Source organism: Cyanistes caeruleus, chromosome 3 (assembly GCF_971803275.1).
Source record: "Cyanistes caeruleus chromosome 3, bCyaCae1.hap1.1, whole genome shotgun sequence".
NCBI classification, from domain to species: Eukaryota; Metazoa; Chordata; class Aves; order Passeriformes; family Paridae; genus Cyanistes; species Cyanistes caeruleus.
Genome location: NC_141703.1, coordinates 62,721,959 through 62,740,363, shown reverse-complemented (window position 1 = coordinate 62,740,363; position 18,405 = coordinate 62,721,959). Strand labels below are relative to the sequence as shown.

At 40.0% G+C, this 18,405-nt stretch overlaps 1 protein-coding gene across 7 annotated transcripts in view; it reads right to left on the bottom strand.

Moving 5' to 3' along the window:
• LOC111926408 (uncharacterized) overlaps positions 1–18,405 on the bottom strand; it is a 118,797-nt gene that overhangs the window by 96,360 nt on the left and 4,032 nt on the right. For all 7 annotated transcript variants that reach the window (XR_015284657.1, XR_015284655.1, XR_015284658.1 and 4 more), the window contains one exon: positions 18,032–18,104. Coding sequence is in view for 1 of the 7 variants with exons in the window: in XM_086881355.1 (XP_086737481.1) it covers positions 18,032–18,104 (73 nt within the window). In the remaining 6 variants the exon portion in view is untranslated. The remainder of the gene's footprint in view (positions 1–18,031; positions 18,105–18,405) is intronic.

Sequence of the window (18,405 nt, the reverse complement as noted above, 5' to 3'; positions counted from 1 at the left end):
AAAAATAGCAGAACAGCTGCAGAGCTTTTCTGTGGGGAGCACGAAGGCTGAGCAGCAGGACTGTAATAACTGTCTCTACCTACACAGCTCTTCAGCTCTCTGTCAGTGGTAGAAAACTCACTTCCCTTTCCTCACAGGTTCAGAATATTTGTCTTTTGGTTGCAAGAGTTAAACTAAGTACTTGGTTTTCCTTTGTCCTGTTGAGAACTCTCGGTGACATTGGATGTGTCTATCCCAGAGGTTGAAGCCTCTTGTACATGTAATGCTGTCCTAGAAACAAGGTAAAGCTGGTATAAAGAAACAACATCTTGCATCACACCAGCAGAAATGGATGGGGAAAAAACAGATGAAGTGAAGGATGTTGTTCATTACTTCAGAAAGGGAGGCAACAAACTTCAGAACTAAATCTGGAATGCAAACAATTGCTCTGAATTTGGCTGTTTTAATCAGCGAGGTGGTTTGAGAGAGAAGATGGTTTCTACCAGTTGCGCAAAAAGTTATGCTACTGAGAAGACAGATCCCTTTGAGACAGACATTCAAAGACAGAGAAGTAATTATCACCAATATAACACCAAAGGGTTAGTTGGAAGGAACTGGAAAATTACAATGTGCACAAACCAACTTCTCAAGCACTTTAGGCAGACTTTAGTCACCCATGTCCAAATATGTGATCCACAAAGGATTTGCTTAATCCTTTAGATGTCTGAGAGTCTGTAAGCGCTTAAGTTTGCACAGGAAAGCTTAGTTTGGCGTCAACATTTCTGCTGCAAAGCATGCCCAATGGAACCATGATACTGGCTGAGCCAAATATTTTTTCTCCATCTCTGCCAAAGACTGTGAGATTCATGACTTGTGCCTCAGTTCAAGGAAGCTGGATCCAGTAAATATATTCAAAGCACACCTACAGTTTCCTGATAATCATGAAAGCTTGAGATGCTTTCATTAGCAGGGGTGGTGATAAGAATCTTGTATGTAACAGCTTAGCAGTTACCCTGTGATTTCCTCAAAGTACAAGGAAGAGGTAAGTTCCCTTGTATTTGGGTGGTCAGATTCTATATTACCCACTTCCATGAAGGTGTCCTAGCCACCCATCTGTGGACTGCACCAATTGCTTATTTCCCTGGGAGGCAGGTGAAGCAGCTCCCACATCTCCTGATGAAGATAAGCCCCCTGTGGAAACAGAAAACGGAGAGTTCATGAGGCTAGAGAAAGGACAGGACAGGTTCTGCAGTCTTCTGCTCTGGACACTTTCCCCAGAAATGGAGATTGCTGAGCTCTAGCTTTTGAAAGATGTAGGTTCAGCTCAGCCAAACCAGCAGGACTACTCAGTGTATACAGCTGCAGAGTTGCAGGACCCTAAGAGCTTTTTTGGCTCAAATTTCAGCACCTGGTGACAATTTAAATCATACATTAGGCATCCACATCCTTCTTTGGATTTTGGCCTAGGGGCCCTATACTTATTTACCCGTGACAGGGGCATCTATGGACCAAGAGGTCTTGGGAGCTGTGGATATTCCCACTGACAAGGCTCTACCACACAGTTAGGTCCTGTCCCTTATGCCAAACTCAACAGCCCAACAAAGTATAGCCAGTTGCCAATGGTTTCAAAAGGTGCTGACGGCCACAGTCCTCAAAGTGCTGGCACAGAGAAGAGGCCACCAACACCTCTCCTTCTCTCCATCCTCCTGAGACACCTTTACTTCAGATGGTCGCCAGTGCACGATCATGGACACCAAATAGTTTCCAATACATAGAAACTAAGTTCAATAAACAAAGGAAAGGTTTTACCTGTCTTGCACCAAGTATCGAGTATCTTGGCGGTTTTTTCCTATTTATGTATTCATAGTTAAGATCCCATGGGTGCTTCCCCTACAGATAAATTTCAGCCTCTTTCATGTCCTCTGTCTTCCTGATCTCAGTGATATCCCAGAATAATGTCTTTCATAAGGTAAATACCTGTTTACTATCGCTTATAAATTTTACTTCACTGTCTTGGTTTCATTGTGTTCCCCCAGGATTTCTTTTTTTGTGTGTGTGTGTAAGGAAAAATGGTAAGGAAGAGCATCTGATTTATCTTCTCAGGTCTATTAGCTAGCTTGGATAGGTCTACCATATAATTTTTCATTTCCTCTCCAAATGATCCCAACTTTTTCAGTCTCTATTCATATGGAAGTCATTCCATGCCTCCAATCTTTTTTTATTGTCCACCTCCATGTCTAGTTTTACTGTTTTCTCTCCAGAGCAGGGAGACCAGTGGAGAGCCTGCCATTCCAGGCAGCTGGGGGAGTACCATTTATGCCATGACACAGTGGGATCCAGCAGACTCAAACTGTGCATTCCATTTTGTATTTGAGCCTCCATTTTGCACAACATTTTGAATGTGTTTAACCCCAAGCCAAGATGTGGAAACATGCTCCAGTACTGACAAGGCTGTCAAGGAAAGGTATTAGACACTACCCGAGAAAGCCATTTCATAGAAGTCTGGACTCAACCACTGCAATTGGCTTTGAACTGTTGGCCCAAACCCAAAGGAAAAATAGATTTTAAACAGAAGGTGCTGGCATGCCTGGTGGATCTGCAGCTTCACAGTCTCTGCACATGGCAAGGAAAGGCATTTTGCTTAGCTGGAGATACTGCTCTCAGCAGACCTAGCTACCTATTGCCACATGATGAACTACAGGTAGGAAAAAAACTCCTCTTTTGACTGATGGACAGATTCTTTAAAAAGTGAGGTTATGTGGAGAGAAAGGTGGAGTACCCAGACATTTGTCATGTGGAAAGTTTTATAGTGGCTTAAAAAATAAAAAAAAAAAAAAAAAAAAGAATGGGAAAATAATATATAGCAATAAAGAATCACCAGACAAGCTAGAAGTTATAAGGGGACTGGAGTTACTGTGATTTAAGCACAAATTTGATCTGGTATGAGTCTACTGGACACTAGTTTGTACAGTGGAATCCCTTATATTTTACATTGTGGCTTTTACTCCCACTGACATTTTCTCTATTGTTTTGATTTGTAGCTGTTGTGCAATTCTTGCTGCTGGACGCAATCGGTCTTTGAATTAACTAAGGCTCTTCCAGTCAGTCACAGTATTATATCTTGCTTTTCCTACATGGTCCATGGGGCAAGACATAGGCTGGCCTGGCTGCTGTGATATTTCCATCCAGTCACACACTGCCCTTTCAGAGGAGATGCTGTGCAGAGAACATTGTCCCACCAGATGTGTCAGCATCCTACATCCAGAGTCTTGGCTGGTGCTTGCAGCCTCCACTTCTTGCCATCCCATCTCATCTCTCCGGGGCATTGAAGGCACCTGTGCAGCTTCACACCTGCAGAGCACAGCACAGACAGATCTGCCACTGTCAGCAGAACATTCAGGTAGGCACAGTTTGTAAATGGGAAAGGGCTCTACCTACAGAAAGTGGAGTCTGCCACCCACTGAAGGCTTGCTGAAGTTCTGGATGGAACTCTTGAAGCTCTGGGTGGAGTCTCACACTATGGTGGGGAAGATGGTGTGTAGGCACTGTCATCTGCACACCTAAGAACCAGTTCAGATGAATTGCTTCAGGAAAACATCCTCATGTCCTTCTAAATTTTTCTGTACTTAATTCTGAGTCTTTTTTCATCTTGTTGCCCTCTCACATTATGGAGATCTTCTGAATACTCCATGATGTTCTGGGCCTGCAAAACACACCTTACTTCCATCCTTGCCTTGTCCTGCCACATCACCAGAAACCTCAGTTGCCAACCAAGTGCATGACAAAGAACAACAAAATTGTTCAGCTAGAAACTTGTGGAAACTTTGGAGAAGGAGTCACCTCAAAGCTTCATAAAAGCTGAATCAACACAGAAGTGAAAGAGCAGGTGCTCTGAACATTAGGAAAGGCAAAGGCTTTGGGGCTTGGATAGAGGAGCAATAGAGAAAGCAGAAAGTGTTTTTTCAAATAGCAGGGGCAAATGGGAAGAGCAGAGGCAATGGTAATGGATGCTTTATTCCTTGTAGTGGGAAGCTGTTCTTGGCTCTTGAGATTAGGGTGTTATATGCTCTGCACATACAACAAATAAATATTTATTTTCCTTTCACCACAAGTTGTTTTCTTTCTCTGTAGTGGGAATAATTATTTCTAAAACACCTGTTATAGTGAATGGCTTTGACTGGCCAGGGGCTATTTCACTTTTCATTATTCACTTTTTCACCATAACTAAGCTAACAAATTGATCAGTAAGTCCTCCCTATTACAAACTAAGAACTGGAGACTCTATTCAAAGCACTGAATTTACAATTAAAAATTAAAGCAGGTGAAGAACAAAAATAAAAAGCAAGGGTAATGAATCACAATGTCCACTTATTTGGACAATTCTCACTGTATTGTAATTATTGAATAATTACATTGTATAGTTTATAGAAAAAGTAAAGTCTCCATTATGCAAATCAAAAATACTGCAGTTTGCCTGTCACTAGGTACTTGGTGACACACAGAGTGAAGCTAACTTTTCTGCTGTCCTGCATTGTGCCAGGCAATGTAAAGAAGAGAGGATCCTTCATCCTCTCGTGTGGTTTACCTTACATATGAGGGCTGGGAAAGGAAAGTCCGGGTTAAAAGTTCCTGTGTTTGAAGGGAATGCCAGGACAGAAAATGAGGTGATACTCTTCGGGTCATGCCATTAATGGGATCATCTTCATGAACAGATAAAAATCACTGGACTACAAATGTGAAAACACTGGGGAGAGGAGGTGGTGATGAAATGAATTTGTGATTAAAAGTCACTTCAGAATCACTTCAGAATTCAGACCCATGAAATGCCATTGAGCTGTTGGATAGCTCTAGGGGCAGTTTAGAGCTGTTCTTTTCCAGAAATACTTGTTTCTGCAGGCATATTGGATAAATCCATCTTGTCTCAAATGTGGGTGGAAGAAGCAGTAATTGCAACTGTACCACTGCCTCCTTTGTGTCCAAGCTTAATGGGAAGAATATTTATCATGTTTATAAGAAAGAGGGTTCAGGGTCCTTTTCTAAATTAATTCAAGTCTCCTTGGAAGGAATTCAGACTCTTGATCTGTGACCTAACCAGGAGGCAATGAGATTGATTCTCCTAATCCCTACAATCCAGCTAATATATCCTGGCTACAGAGAGATGTGGGGATAGCACAGCAAGCAAAATTGGTGGTTTTTCTTCTTGCATATGTCACATGCTTTGGATAAGAGGTGGGATAGGGAACAACACTCTCTTTTTCAAATTATTCACTTGCTTTTTTCTTGAGAAAGGATTTGAGGGCTAGTCCCAAACCAATAATTCAAATTCAAGTCTATCACATCATCACAACAGAGGCAGCAGTCATTTCTCCTCCATTTACAGTCTGGTTTGCTAATGAGAGACTGCAGGACTCGTCACATTCACAGGCTCAGGTTGGCATAGGAAATAAGCCCAGTGCCCTCAGTATGACAACCTTCACTCCAAGAGACTCCAATCTGCTGCATCAGAGCATGAACTTGCACCAGGCTTCCTCACATCCCTGATAACTGGAGAGCTAGTGGGTGTCTCTTCTTTCCCTCCGATTCTCCAAGATGCTACCTTGTTTTCGTTCTGGCCAGCAGAGAGTTAATTTTTGCAGTAGTCAGGACAGGGCATGGACCCAGAGGTTTTCCTATACCAGCTCTTTGCTGGGGGTGGGGGAAAGGGATTCTCCTGGGCAGACGGGATCCCTTCCAGTCAAGTAAGAGTGGCAGAGGGAGGAGTGGGGTAACGCCGGTTCCAAGGAATCACATGTGAATCATTTGCCTATCCTGTGCATTTTGATATTAACAACATTGCTGTTACTGTTACTTCTCTTACCTCATCATTTTTTCTAGTAAATTGATCGTCGTTGGTGAGTTTCACCTTTCATGCCTCCAGTTCTCCTCTCCAGGATGCCGCAGGGGAAGAGAGGGGAGCGAGCGAGTGAGCAGCATGATGAGAATCTCTGCGGGAGCACTAAGTTTGGGAGTACCATTCCTAAACAACTACTTACCTGTATGTCAAGACAGGGAAGCTGGAGAGGACCCATGTCCCCATAATATTGTGGAGAAGGTCAATGGGTCCTGTCCTGGCTATTCTCCAGCTGCTACATGGTGACTGAACTTGTCATAGATCTAAAGTCAATAGTGCCTGGCTCTCTGTTACATTAAAGCTACCTTATGAGCTTAGCAATGTAAAGAGCTTCAAAGTGTAATTTATAACACCTGAAGGTCTTTACTTACACTGCCTTTGGTGTAAACGGGAATCAGGCTAGTAGGCTCTGTATGTTGTTAGGGCTTGTGTAAGGAAACACTCATACTTGGTTTGAAGGAACTACTACTAGGCAAGGAATCACAAGCAGTAATTTTCCTTTGGTGGATGTGAAATAGCTCACACTCATTAGAGCAGACAATCCTCATCAGGGGGCAAAGGCTGTAACCAACTTGTCTGTAGTAGAGATTTCTAACATGTGCAGTTTCCAGTTGCTTGTGAAAACTCATAGAGAATTGCCAGACAACATTTATCAGCCCACACAATGAAAAAATATTAATTCTGTGGAGAGAAAATTTTGGTACATATTTTTCAGTTAAATCTGATGAGGAGTAAATATCTGTTTTCCTTATGGTCTCTATCACCTACATGGGAGTATGGACCTGTTTAACACAGGAACACTTTGCTCCAACAGTTACCTAGTGATCTAGTAAAGACAATAACAGGATTAAATGTAGCATTTGAGATAAATAGGTTATTTTATATTTTGACAGCTAAGTAACATAGCTTTACCATGTAGAGAACAGACCACGACTTGGCTGCAGTCAGTGCCTTGAGGACAGACCCCTTCTGGCAATCCTATTCAGTAGTGCAACACCCAACCATCCTAACTGAGAAAGCTTTTTCTAAGAAGGTATTGTAGGGGATGGACAAAGCCTTTCCAAGCCCACCTTTACCCTGAAGAATCCTGCCACTTTGCTCTGTTCACTGAATCACACACTTGAAAAAAAAATCTCCAAACCTCCTATTGACTCATTTAGAAACTGTCAGAAAAGCTTGGGATGCTCCTTTTTAATCAAATGATTGACTTAAGAAATAAGCTCCGTTGTCATTTTAAGTTCTGGAAGATGAAGTAAACATATTTGGGTCCAAACCACATCATAGTATGGGTATGCCTTACATTGGATTAAATACACCAGTGTTTTCATAATGTGTTTTACACATGAAGCAATGATAACGAAACCTTTTTGCACGTACTATAAAGAGTCTACAGATGAACCAATGCACAGAAGCCAGAAGACATCTACATCTATGCTTAAAATAGGTTTATCATTCTCTCACATCAATTGTAAGACTACAATAAAATTATTTAGGAGCAGAATAATACCAAAGCCGCAACATAAGTTTGTCGTTTCTACATGAGGTCCTGAAAACATTCATTCAGTATGGACAGAAATTTAGCCTGACCCACATTTGCAGATCCACTTGCTCTCAGTTTTTGTGAATACTTCAACATGATACTTCTGCAGCAAGATCTGGTCACCCAAAATCACCTAAAATTAATAATGCAGAATATTTGTGCAAAGTCAAGTTGAAACACGTAATAGAGAGAAATTGCACTGGAAAAAAAGATTCTGAATGTTAAACATAGTCGTTTAGGGATCATTCTTTGCATGCAGCCAAAAGAGCTTGAATTTCAAGTATCAATATGCTCATGACCAACTGATTGCAAACAAGTTACAGACCAAGAATTATTCATAGAAATTATCTGATGAATCACTCCAAATATATTTCAATTATGAGCAAATGAATGAAGATTGTGGTCAGATGATGGAAACTTTGTGAACAGAAGAGAGGAGGTGAAATTTATTGAGTTTCTTATTAGGAACTCTTTGCCCAGATTTGCCTGCTACCATACAGTAACACAAAAGCTGCAGGAAGCATATGTGGAGCAGATGAAAAAGTAGGCAGAGTAGTTATTGTACTGTTCTCCTGCCACAAACCCCATTCAGTCAGGACAGCTATGGTAGAAATACAGCTGGTTTTGCTCTGTCAGTGCAGAGCTATGTACAGCATAAAGGAAACTGTATTTTTCACTTTTACTAAATTTCTTTTGGTTTTTTTTTCCTTTTGCCTGTTGAAGAACACAAATCATTTTAAAAATACCCAATTATCTCTGAGCACCACCTTTTAAAATGTCTTTCAAGCTTGTTACTACAGAATAGCTCAGCTGATTCAGCTGGCAAATTTAAAGTGGCATAAACAAGATCAAAATATGGTCATTAATGGAATTCAAGCAATTTCTACCCAAGTAATTGCTACCCAGGAAAAGAATTGGATCCAGTGCTGAACACATACGCAACCCAGCTACTTTTGACTGAGTGACTAATAGGGAATATACACACTGTCTCTAGAGCTCAGATCCAGTTCTTCAAAAGACTCAGCATTTCTCATGTTTACTTTCACTACATGGTACCTCTTTCCTTCATCTAAGATTCTTGGCTCTGTACAAGTATCTGTGCATAAGGAAGGGAGATTATATCGCTGTTGATAATAAAACTGCAATGCAAAAATACAGCAAGCACTTTGGTTTATGAGTGCAAATAAAACATTTCACTTCAACACACTGAGGACAGATTTATTTTCAATTGCTTCTTTATGAAATGGCTCCCTATACTGCTGCATACATTTGCACATACGTGCAGGCAGACTAGAAAAGAAATCGTGCTGGTTACTGGTTGCCCCCAGAACTGACAGAGTTAATGTATGGTCCAAGAAGAGTTTTCCAATGGAATTTTAACCTTTTCTTCCAACAGAGATTCATGGATTTGATTCCTGTCATCACTGAAGCCAACAACAAAACTATTGTTTATTTCTGTGGGAAAAGGATCAGGTCCCTTATTTGCAATTTTGGCTTTTTTCAGAATAGTGTATTTTTTTATTAAAAGGAAATAAATCCATATCTGCATTTAATCACACAACTAGCATGAAAATGAACTCAATGAATAAAAATGTCAGGAGTGGGAAATGATAGGGTTCCCTCTTAGCCAAGTTTTCTGTCTAAAATTAGCCTGCCTTTCTGGATTTACTGCTGTTATTAAGTGAATGTCCTTTTGACAATAAAGCAGTGCTTCTTGGATTTAGACAGTGTTGTGAAGAATATGATAAAGTGCTCTGTGATGTATGACTTTGATTGACTCAGGGGACCTTACTGTTTCGATGCTGTGGTCTGTTCTTTGTTTGCTAGATGAAGATTTTCTGTTCATTTAATACTCAGTTCAGGACTAGAAGTTGGAGAAGGATGTGTGTAAAGATGTAGAGTACCTTGTTTCTGCCATACTAACATGATGAATTATAGTGTATTAAGAAAGTGTTGACACATGTGGGAATAGACTCTTGACATGCTTGCCAGTAATTAAGGAACATTGTATGTAAAGTCACTAAAAAAGTTGGAGGCTTATTCTTTGTTATAGGGATGTTTTGCCAAGTGCTGTTATTCATAGTCTTGATGGAAAATACTTGTATCTTCAAAATTGTTGTGGTTCACACAATAATGAAGGCAACAGAAAGAGATTCATTAGTATGAATTTTTTCAATGTTTCCAATAGCTGGATAGGTAATCATTTTCCTGCCAGAGAGGAAAAAGTGTTCTAAGACCAGTGCCTCACTGATAAATTACCTGAGCGTTACCAAAGTGGTCACAGGGCTTAAGGAGCTGCTCCTCAAGTGTAGGGGACTCTGCATCCTCTGTACAAACACCCCAAGCCTGCCCCTGAAACCTGCTCTTTACATGCACCTCCTCACAGTCATGGCCAGGGCCATAACTTGCCCACCTTTGGCTCCTGAGAGCTTGCCAAGGGCAGCCTGTAGGAGGGAGCAGATGAGAGCCTTACAGGGAGCTGCAGCTGCCCTCCCTGGTCCCCCTGTGGATCACAGAGGCTCAGTGACCATCTTGCCCTCATGCCCTCTGCAAGATGCCACCTACTAGCCCTGGTCCATTTCCATGGACCCCATGCAGCTCCAGGGGGATAATTTCCTCCAAGCTTTATACTGGTAGGTTAAGCACATTAGTGCACCAGACACCTTGTGCAGGGCCTAGATCTAGCTGCCAACATGATGTGTTTTATCACCCTGCTACCCCTTGTTCATTCTGGAGAAATTTGTCCACCTCTGTATGCTCCAGCTGGATGAACTTGTCCCTTTCCTATAACTTAAGCACTACTGCTGCTGACACGAGGCTCTCGTGTGCCCAAAGATATATTTAAACCTCTCTTTGGCTTTTTTCATTTCACTGGTGAAAGGTGAGCACCCCTCCATCATTTTGAGGGGCACAGTACCAGTTTCCTTAGCTTTCCCCAGGGAGCCTTTTGAATTCATTGCAATGCAGCCCGGGCCTATCCTCCCTTTCTTGCTTTATGATATTTTGTTTCCTTTCCTTCTGAATAATTTTCTTGAGGACTGAAAAGCAATCATGAGACATTTCAGCCAACTCCCTGCTAAATCCTAAGATATGCCCTATTTAGATAGTTTTTTAATGTGTAATGCATACATTTAGCAGAAAGATTTTACTGAGGGAGTTGGCAATTAGTGTTTGGTAAGTGCTGAAAAATTTGGTCTGCAGAGAGAATTTACTACTTGATTCAAAATTACAATACACCACTGAAGGACAGACATTCGAGAGACTGAACAGAGTTCGTAGGCTGACAGTTACTCAAGCATTTGGTATGAATAAATGCATATCTCTCAATGTGAAATTTCTCAGCAAGACTGTGTGCAAGTGTGGCTGCTGAATACACATCACCATACTTAACAAGTCAAACGACACCAATATCAGTTCCAAAAAGCTCACGGAAATACGCCCCAGTGAGTGTTGCAGGGTTGTGCTGCGTGCACCCATGCTGGCACACTTCAACTCCCTGGAAAATGTGACATTCTATGATTCAAAACCATCCTTGGATGTTGAGGGTAACACCATTCATTTATAAAGCAAGTGACAGGTTCACAGACAGCACGACTAAGCATAAAAGCTCTCAGAAGACTAAAGCAAACTGGAAATTATTTCAAGGGTACTTTTTAGTCTTTCTTTTCTACCTTCTGGTACAGTCTTCAGTATCAGTATTTTCCTCAGATTTCCCCACAGTACTGTGCTTAAACATGAATTCCAGTGCCTTTTGATTTATCCAGAATATTTAGTTCAATGAATTGTATTGTTTACACTGCCAAGTTATTTTATATCTTTCCATTGGCCATTGTAGCCTCCACAGAATGTACCAGCCAAATATATAAACTATACATATGTTTCTACTAGAGTAACTGGCCTCACAATTAAGTCCAATTAGTTTTTACTCTCAAGAATTTAATCACATCCATCGTAGCACATTCAGTAAATCAGAGTTTTTCTTTCCTGCCTCATTAGAGATTTACTTTAACATTCAGCTCCTGGGACTGTATGAACCTTTCAGCTCTTCAAGGAAATGGTAAAGACAAAAGGATGGAGAACAAAATAAAATACCAAATGGTGTAACAGAGGTAGGTGGGGATCGATACAACTGCTTCTCACAGTACCAGATCCAAGGGGCATCCATTAAAGCATGAAGCAAATGAAGATGTAGTTTTACATGCAAAGTCCCATAACTGATTGCAAAAGAGGTTTGTGGAAGGCAACGGTATAAAAGTGGTCAAAAAGGGATTACCCGGATTAGTGGAGAATAGGCCATTAGTGGCTATAAAAATGATGGCTTAGCTGCAACCTGAGACAGACTGTGGGAAGGGTGGTGGGGGGAAGCATCCCTCCAGCCTGCCTGCTCTCTGCTCTTCCAACTCAGCCAACTCTGCCGTTCAAAAACCTGCTAGGTTATGACAACTTCTGGTCTGACTCAACCAGACTAGAAGCCTCAACTCTCCTGTATTTTCATTATGGAGGTGTTTTTTTGGTAGCTCATTGTGCAAAGATGCTAATTTTATTTTTTTTTTTTTAATAAAAAGAATGAAACTTAATCTAAACTGTTCTTCTGTGGAAAGGCTGAAGATGTTCTCTCATATACAGCACTAGAGTCCTTTTTGATCCTGTTTAACAAGACAAAGAAGACATTTAAAAGGTTCCAAATGCTGCAAAGAAAATGATTCAAAGAATTAATAGTGTGAGAGGGAATTTCTACAGGAGATATAAGTAAAAAAAGAATAAACAGGACCATTTATTTTACAACGGACAAAGGAAAACATATGAAAGATATATATATAAAAGTGCAGTGTGAGTAGAAGTCCAAGAATATGTTTCTATCCATACTCTTCTAGACTAAAAAAAAAGTGTGCTCAACATGAAGCAAAATGCAACAAGTGAAAGAAGACAGATTTGTTTGCAATTCCTAAATACCTTCTAAAGATTACTGCTACCACACATCTTTGAAATAAATATATCCATGGCACGCAGATTTAACTGTTTTCTTAGGAAAGAACTTTTTCTGTTCTGTTTGCTCTTAAAGAGTTCCAGCCTTGTTTCCACTCGATTAGAAAAAAAGTGTCATTGACATTTTTCATTTTTCAAATTGAATTTCAAAATGCATTTTCAAGCCAATTTTTTTTAACAGTCAGAATGAAAGTTAAGGAAGAATCTTATTTCCTGTCAGCTGGCATTGGTTTTCGTATGTTTTTTGTCCGGTATTGGGCTGTTTCACTTTTTATGGGAAAACAGATTTTTCTCAAAACTGGCTAAACGCAAAAACAACCATATTGTTGCAATATAACTCTCAAAAACTAATTTTATTTTCACAAAAATTAAAATAAAAAAAGAGAACGATGCATGAGGGAGATTTTCATGACAGCCAGTTAGTCTTTTGGAAATACCCATCAAATTAAACACTTTGAATTCACTTTAGTTCAGAAGTTTAAAAAAGGAGATTTAGAGGCAAAAGGAGCAGCAGGAGCATGCACATTGAGAAGTGGTGATGCAGAAAGGAAGAACTGCAAATGGATATGGCTCTGTTTATCAGCCATCCATTAGTGACTGGTCAATGTGATCCTAGAGAATAAGCAGGTATATAAATAGCACAGAATACTGAGTTAATAGTAACCTCCATAGAAGTGTTGTAGCTGCTGTCAGTGATTCTGGGATATTAGTGTAGATGAGCTATTAGTAAAATACAGCTTAGTGGTCCCTACATTTCTAGCAGATATTTACGTCAAGTTTGGGGTTTGCAAACCTTATTCAAGTGAAAAAACACTGTCCAACCAACAAAGGGATGCTGGTGCATCATCTTCTGGTGCTCACACTTGGGCTTTATTGCATCAAAACTTCAAATGAAGGTGGTAAAATTTCTGCCTGAGTAAACTCCGAGTGAGGACTTCCAGGTCTGTCCAATGGGACTGCTCTCAGGAGTAAGGGTTGAATTGTTATACCACAAAATACCAGCTGTAGTTACGTTAACCAGGATAAAGTTTCAAGGGATATCCAATCTCCATGCCTCAACGTAAAGCTAATCACCAGCTGGATTACAGAACAAATTTCCCCTCTGGTATAATATCACACAATTATATGCATTATGAGGGTTTAAAATCTGGCATTGGCTGTGCTATTGTTGGAACTTGGATAACCACTCCAGTTCCAACAAGAGGCCATTCATCTACACTAATTTGTAGGTTAGAGAAGGTTTTAAAATAGGAAGTCTTTTCTTATGCAAATAGGGACCTGGTAAGAAACCAGGAGCCTGCAGGCAGTGTTTTGGAGCATCACCAGATCACAGAGGATGAGCGCCAACATGCCCACACACCAGGGCAACCTTTAAAACCAGGCTTTCATGGCACTGTAGTGTAATGAGAGCCTTAAGGCTGGGTCTGTGCAGAGGGATTTAACTTAGATTTTGTATCCAGTTTTTAAAATACTGCTAACAACCCTCCAGTCCAAAGAACTGGGAAGAAGGAATAAAACAGAGAAATTAATCCTAATAAATTGTTCTCCCAAACAACTGTTTTCCCTTTTATTGCTTTCCCTGGATTCATACATGACTGTAGTTGAAGTATTGAGCAAACTCTGTGCAAACAATGAGCACTTTCGCTTTTGATCCATGACTGTGGGTTGTTTCAGGGCTGTGCATTGGATATGTAAGACACATGGCCTTGGTTTGTTTTCTATGAGCTGAGTTTAGCCCAAGGCTACTCTGGAGAAAAAGAGTTCCTCTCGGTCTTATTTCTTAAAGCTATATCTCTTCTTGAAATCAGAGAATTTCTCTCCTCACTGACCAGGGAGCTGGCTCCTTCTACTCCTTTCAAGTTTGAATTTTCCAGTGGAGGAGTCATTCCCCTGTACAAATCTTGCATATAATATCTGCTGTATATGAACTTCCTGGGCTCGGTCATGTCATGCAAAATCCCTTGAACCCTTTGGGTACTGTCCTGGGGTGGTCACTTTACTACATCACTGATTGCCCTTGGGAACACCCTGCAAGAGTGACATGAAGGGGCAGGATAGAATCACAGAGGCACAGAATCTTTTGTGTTGGAAAAGACCTCTAAGTCCATCAGATTTAATCATTAACCCAGCACTGTCAAGCCCACTGCTAAACCATGTCCCTAAATACCACACCTACAGGATAATGAAAAATTCCCATTCTTCCAGCCTGAGCCTTCTAAATCACGTGTCTTCTGTACATACAACCAAGCTCAACAGGAGGTTAGTAAATACTAATCCATCCTTTCTACAGGAAAGGATGATACAGGTGAATCCAGGTATCAGAGAAACCAGGATAAGTGGAAGATGTTTAACACCTTTTAGTCCCTTAGACAATGACCCTAAAACACACTTCCAGCAGACACTTCCCACACAGACACCACACTGATAGCCACCAAAAACATCCTCCTCTGACAAATATCATCATGGGGTACCTTGAACTCTTTTCTCTGTAGCTGGTATCTCAAAGCAGCATTTGAACTGAAATCACCCTATGGTTTTACAGCTATGCTGGTCAGCCTATGGTCTCATGTGCTATAAGCTGGCACTGCAAGCCTGGGTGTGATCACAGTTACCATCTCTTGTTGAAGAGACATGAGAGAAGCAGAGCCCACTGGACCCCTGGCATAGACACAGTGATCTGCAGCTCCTGATTCAATAAATATTTCCTCATGGACCCACCACTTTTGTTGGATAGCTGAAAGTAAAACCTCATCTTTGTGTCATCTGAGTGTAAACCATTAACACAGATATAATTTAATAATTTTAAAGTTGTCAACAGCCTGGATTTGTCACGAGAGATTTGGATATTTCATGCAGGTAAGTAGGAAGATGATGTCAAATATGCTTGCAAGAAAAGCAGACCAAACTTCAAACACAATTTCACATCCTCCCCATGGCTGTGATTTGCAGGGGAGTATCACTCTGTGGGATTTCAACACACTAGTCACACTTCCAGATCCAGATTATTTCTGCTCTTAAACACTGGGAAATCTTTCTGTTCTTTCTTCTTCTACCTATATAAGAAAAACAACCAACCTTCCAGAGTAAAATGCAAGTGCAATGGAAAATACTTCAATAGATGAAAAAAAAATAATGTCATGACTTTAGTAGCCAAGTATCAAAGCACCAAGTATGTATTCCTAGCTTATATGACTAAGGTTATAAACATATCAGATGTTATAAACACAATTCCCATAGGTGTAAGACAACAATCAGAATAGACAAAAAAGATAAGGCCTTTGCCAGTGATGCAGAGTAGGGCTCTTTTGCAGTTAGGTGGAAAATGGTGTCTTCATGGGTATATTGGATTCATTCAGTTCTACTTCAGTATTTTATGTCCCCAAACTCAGCAGGGTGGTTTTAGACAGCAGCTACAAAAGTATCTTAAACATCTTAAACAATTCTTCCAATGCCGTACACTCCTGCTAATGTCCAAGTTCAGCATGGCACAACATGCCAGAAAATGGGTCTTCTAGAAAGGCAGTGTAGCACATAATAAACACAGGAAGAAATGAGAAATCCCCAGAGGAACTCAATGGAGAGTACCCTTACAGTGAGACTATTTTAAAGGAGGCCCATTTTTATTTGCTTTCATTATTTAATATATATTTATCTGTGATCCAGTATAAAAAATCTGTATCCATTTCTTGCTAAGTGTGCAGATGACAAAAAAATCATAGAGTGGTAAATAATGAGAAAAGCAGATCTGTTCTACATGCAAGCTAATTTGAATGGTAACTTGACCTCTTTAGAAAAAAAAAAACAAACTTATTTTAATGTTCCGTTAAACATAACTCTAAATATCCCAGATAGTTTGTATAGTGAAGAACTGGACTATATTTTAGAAAAAGAGAACTAAAAAAGGATTTAGAGGTCGTGGCTGATAACCAGCCATGCACAAGAGCTGCAGAAGAGTTCCTCATTCAATGCAAAAACAGACAAAAAGAGAAAATGGGGTCTTGGTATTGCAAGCAGGGGACTATAAAACACAAAGATGGAAAGGCAAATGCTCACTGTTCTTTGGAATACTTATAGTGAAAGGACCACAGGTCCAGCTTCAATGTTCACATTTTAAAGCATACTATTGAAAAACAGGAAAGAGTTCAAGAAAGAAATGCAAATATATTTGCAATTGGCAAAAGCTGTTAGTGAGAGCCTAAAAAAAGTAAATCTTAGTTCATTTAATTTATCCAATAGGAGGATAAATGGTGATTTATCTGTGGTTTAGAATAGGGCTGGCTGGGTATTCTGTCTCAACAATAGAAAATGAAATTTCCACAAAAATTTCTATAAAGAAAAAATAATGTTAATTTTCCTTCAGGACAGCAAAATTAAATAGCTCACTGTAAGCCACTCTGCTTCTCATTTTATTCTGTTGAAGGAAACTTTAAACTTCACCTTCTTGTGAACACATTTATCGGTGCTATAGGTACCTGTTTTCTTCTACAGGCCAGCCACAGAGTAATTTGTCACTTAATTCAGAGTTGTATATAACATTACAGGAGCTGTAGTCCAGCCAAGAAGCCTCTGCCTAAGTTGAATAAGGACAGTGTTTGTTCAGGCTGTAATTCCCAGGAGCAATGCAGCATTATGGGAAAATATTTGTTTTTAATATTGAACTGACACAAAAGAAAGCTCTGGTCAATTAATTTAGTACATTCAAACAACAAGGGTCCTACATTAAAGAAAATGATAATTTTGTTTAGATTGGTTTGTTTGTTTGTATGTTTCCATTCTGGGTTTCCTTTATGTTAATAAGGCTTTTCAGTTTGTGTCATTTGGAGTGAAAACAAATGTTGACAAGTCGCATCTGCCCACTGTGTGAAAATTCCAAATTCTGTTCGGTTTTAGCTTGCAAGTAGCTGTATTATATTTCCTATACCGGGGGATCTGTGAATTAGTAGACAGAGACATGACATCCAGTAGGTGGAATCCAACACTATATTAATCTGAACTAGATAAATGCCAAGATTTTAACAAGGGAGGGAATTAAACACCGCAACAATTTATCTAGGAATGGGATAGACAGTCTTCCCTGTGTTATTTAAAGATGGGATATCTTCCTATCTGTTCTAGCTGGTGATTCAATTCCACAGACTGTGTTCTAATAGATAATAACAACAATCCCTCCAGCCATAACATCTGAAAGTGCAGGAAGCAGGATTGCAGGGAGAGAAACTGCTAGAAACACTCAGTCTTCAGGACCAAAGTAGAGGGTTGGTAGCATTATACTACTGGAACACCTTTCCTTGTCCATCCATAATACAGTTTCAGTGTAATAAGTACTTCATAGAAATACCTTATAATTGGTCTGTGGTTTGAAGCCTGACTTAAGTTTAACATTGGAACTAGCACTGAGTGCCTTGCACTCAAGGAGCCTTTCTCTTCCTTTCTCACTTTTCTGATACTCTGTTCCAAAACAAATAAAAAAACCTTGCAAATGGTTTTGTCTCATTCCCAGACCAAAAGAGGACAATTAAAGCTTTATGAAAGTGTTTTAAATTATAGTTTTAATTAGCACAGAAGTATTAAATGAGAACTCTGTATGGCCACTTAGTAAAAACAGTAATGAAAATAATGCAGTCAACATCTCTCACCTCCAACAGTGTCACTCTGTCAGTTGACTCGTGTTTTCTGGAGGATGTTGACAAAATGGGCAGAGATGAAAGCCTGCAATAAAAAGAGTGGGATATTCTAAGCTCAAGTTAATCCATCCAGAGAACAGGAAAACCTCTCACAGTAACAAAATAGGCCTTCTTAAGGTCAGTAATAGCAGACTTCGTCAACTGACAACAGTCTGCTGAACACAAAGGAAGTGTGACTTTTCCTTTTTCTTTGCCATGGCTCAGTAGCTTTGTTTCAGCTTGTCGGTCAGTGTGTTTACAAGAAAAACCTCTTGAGCAAAGAGTATCTTTCCTCGTGCAACATATTCCAATGTGCCCTCTGAAATGACTCCACACTGCTGTGCCAC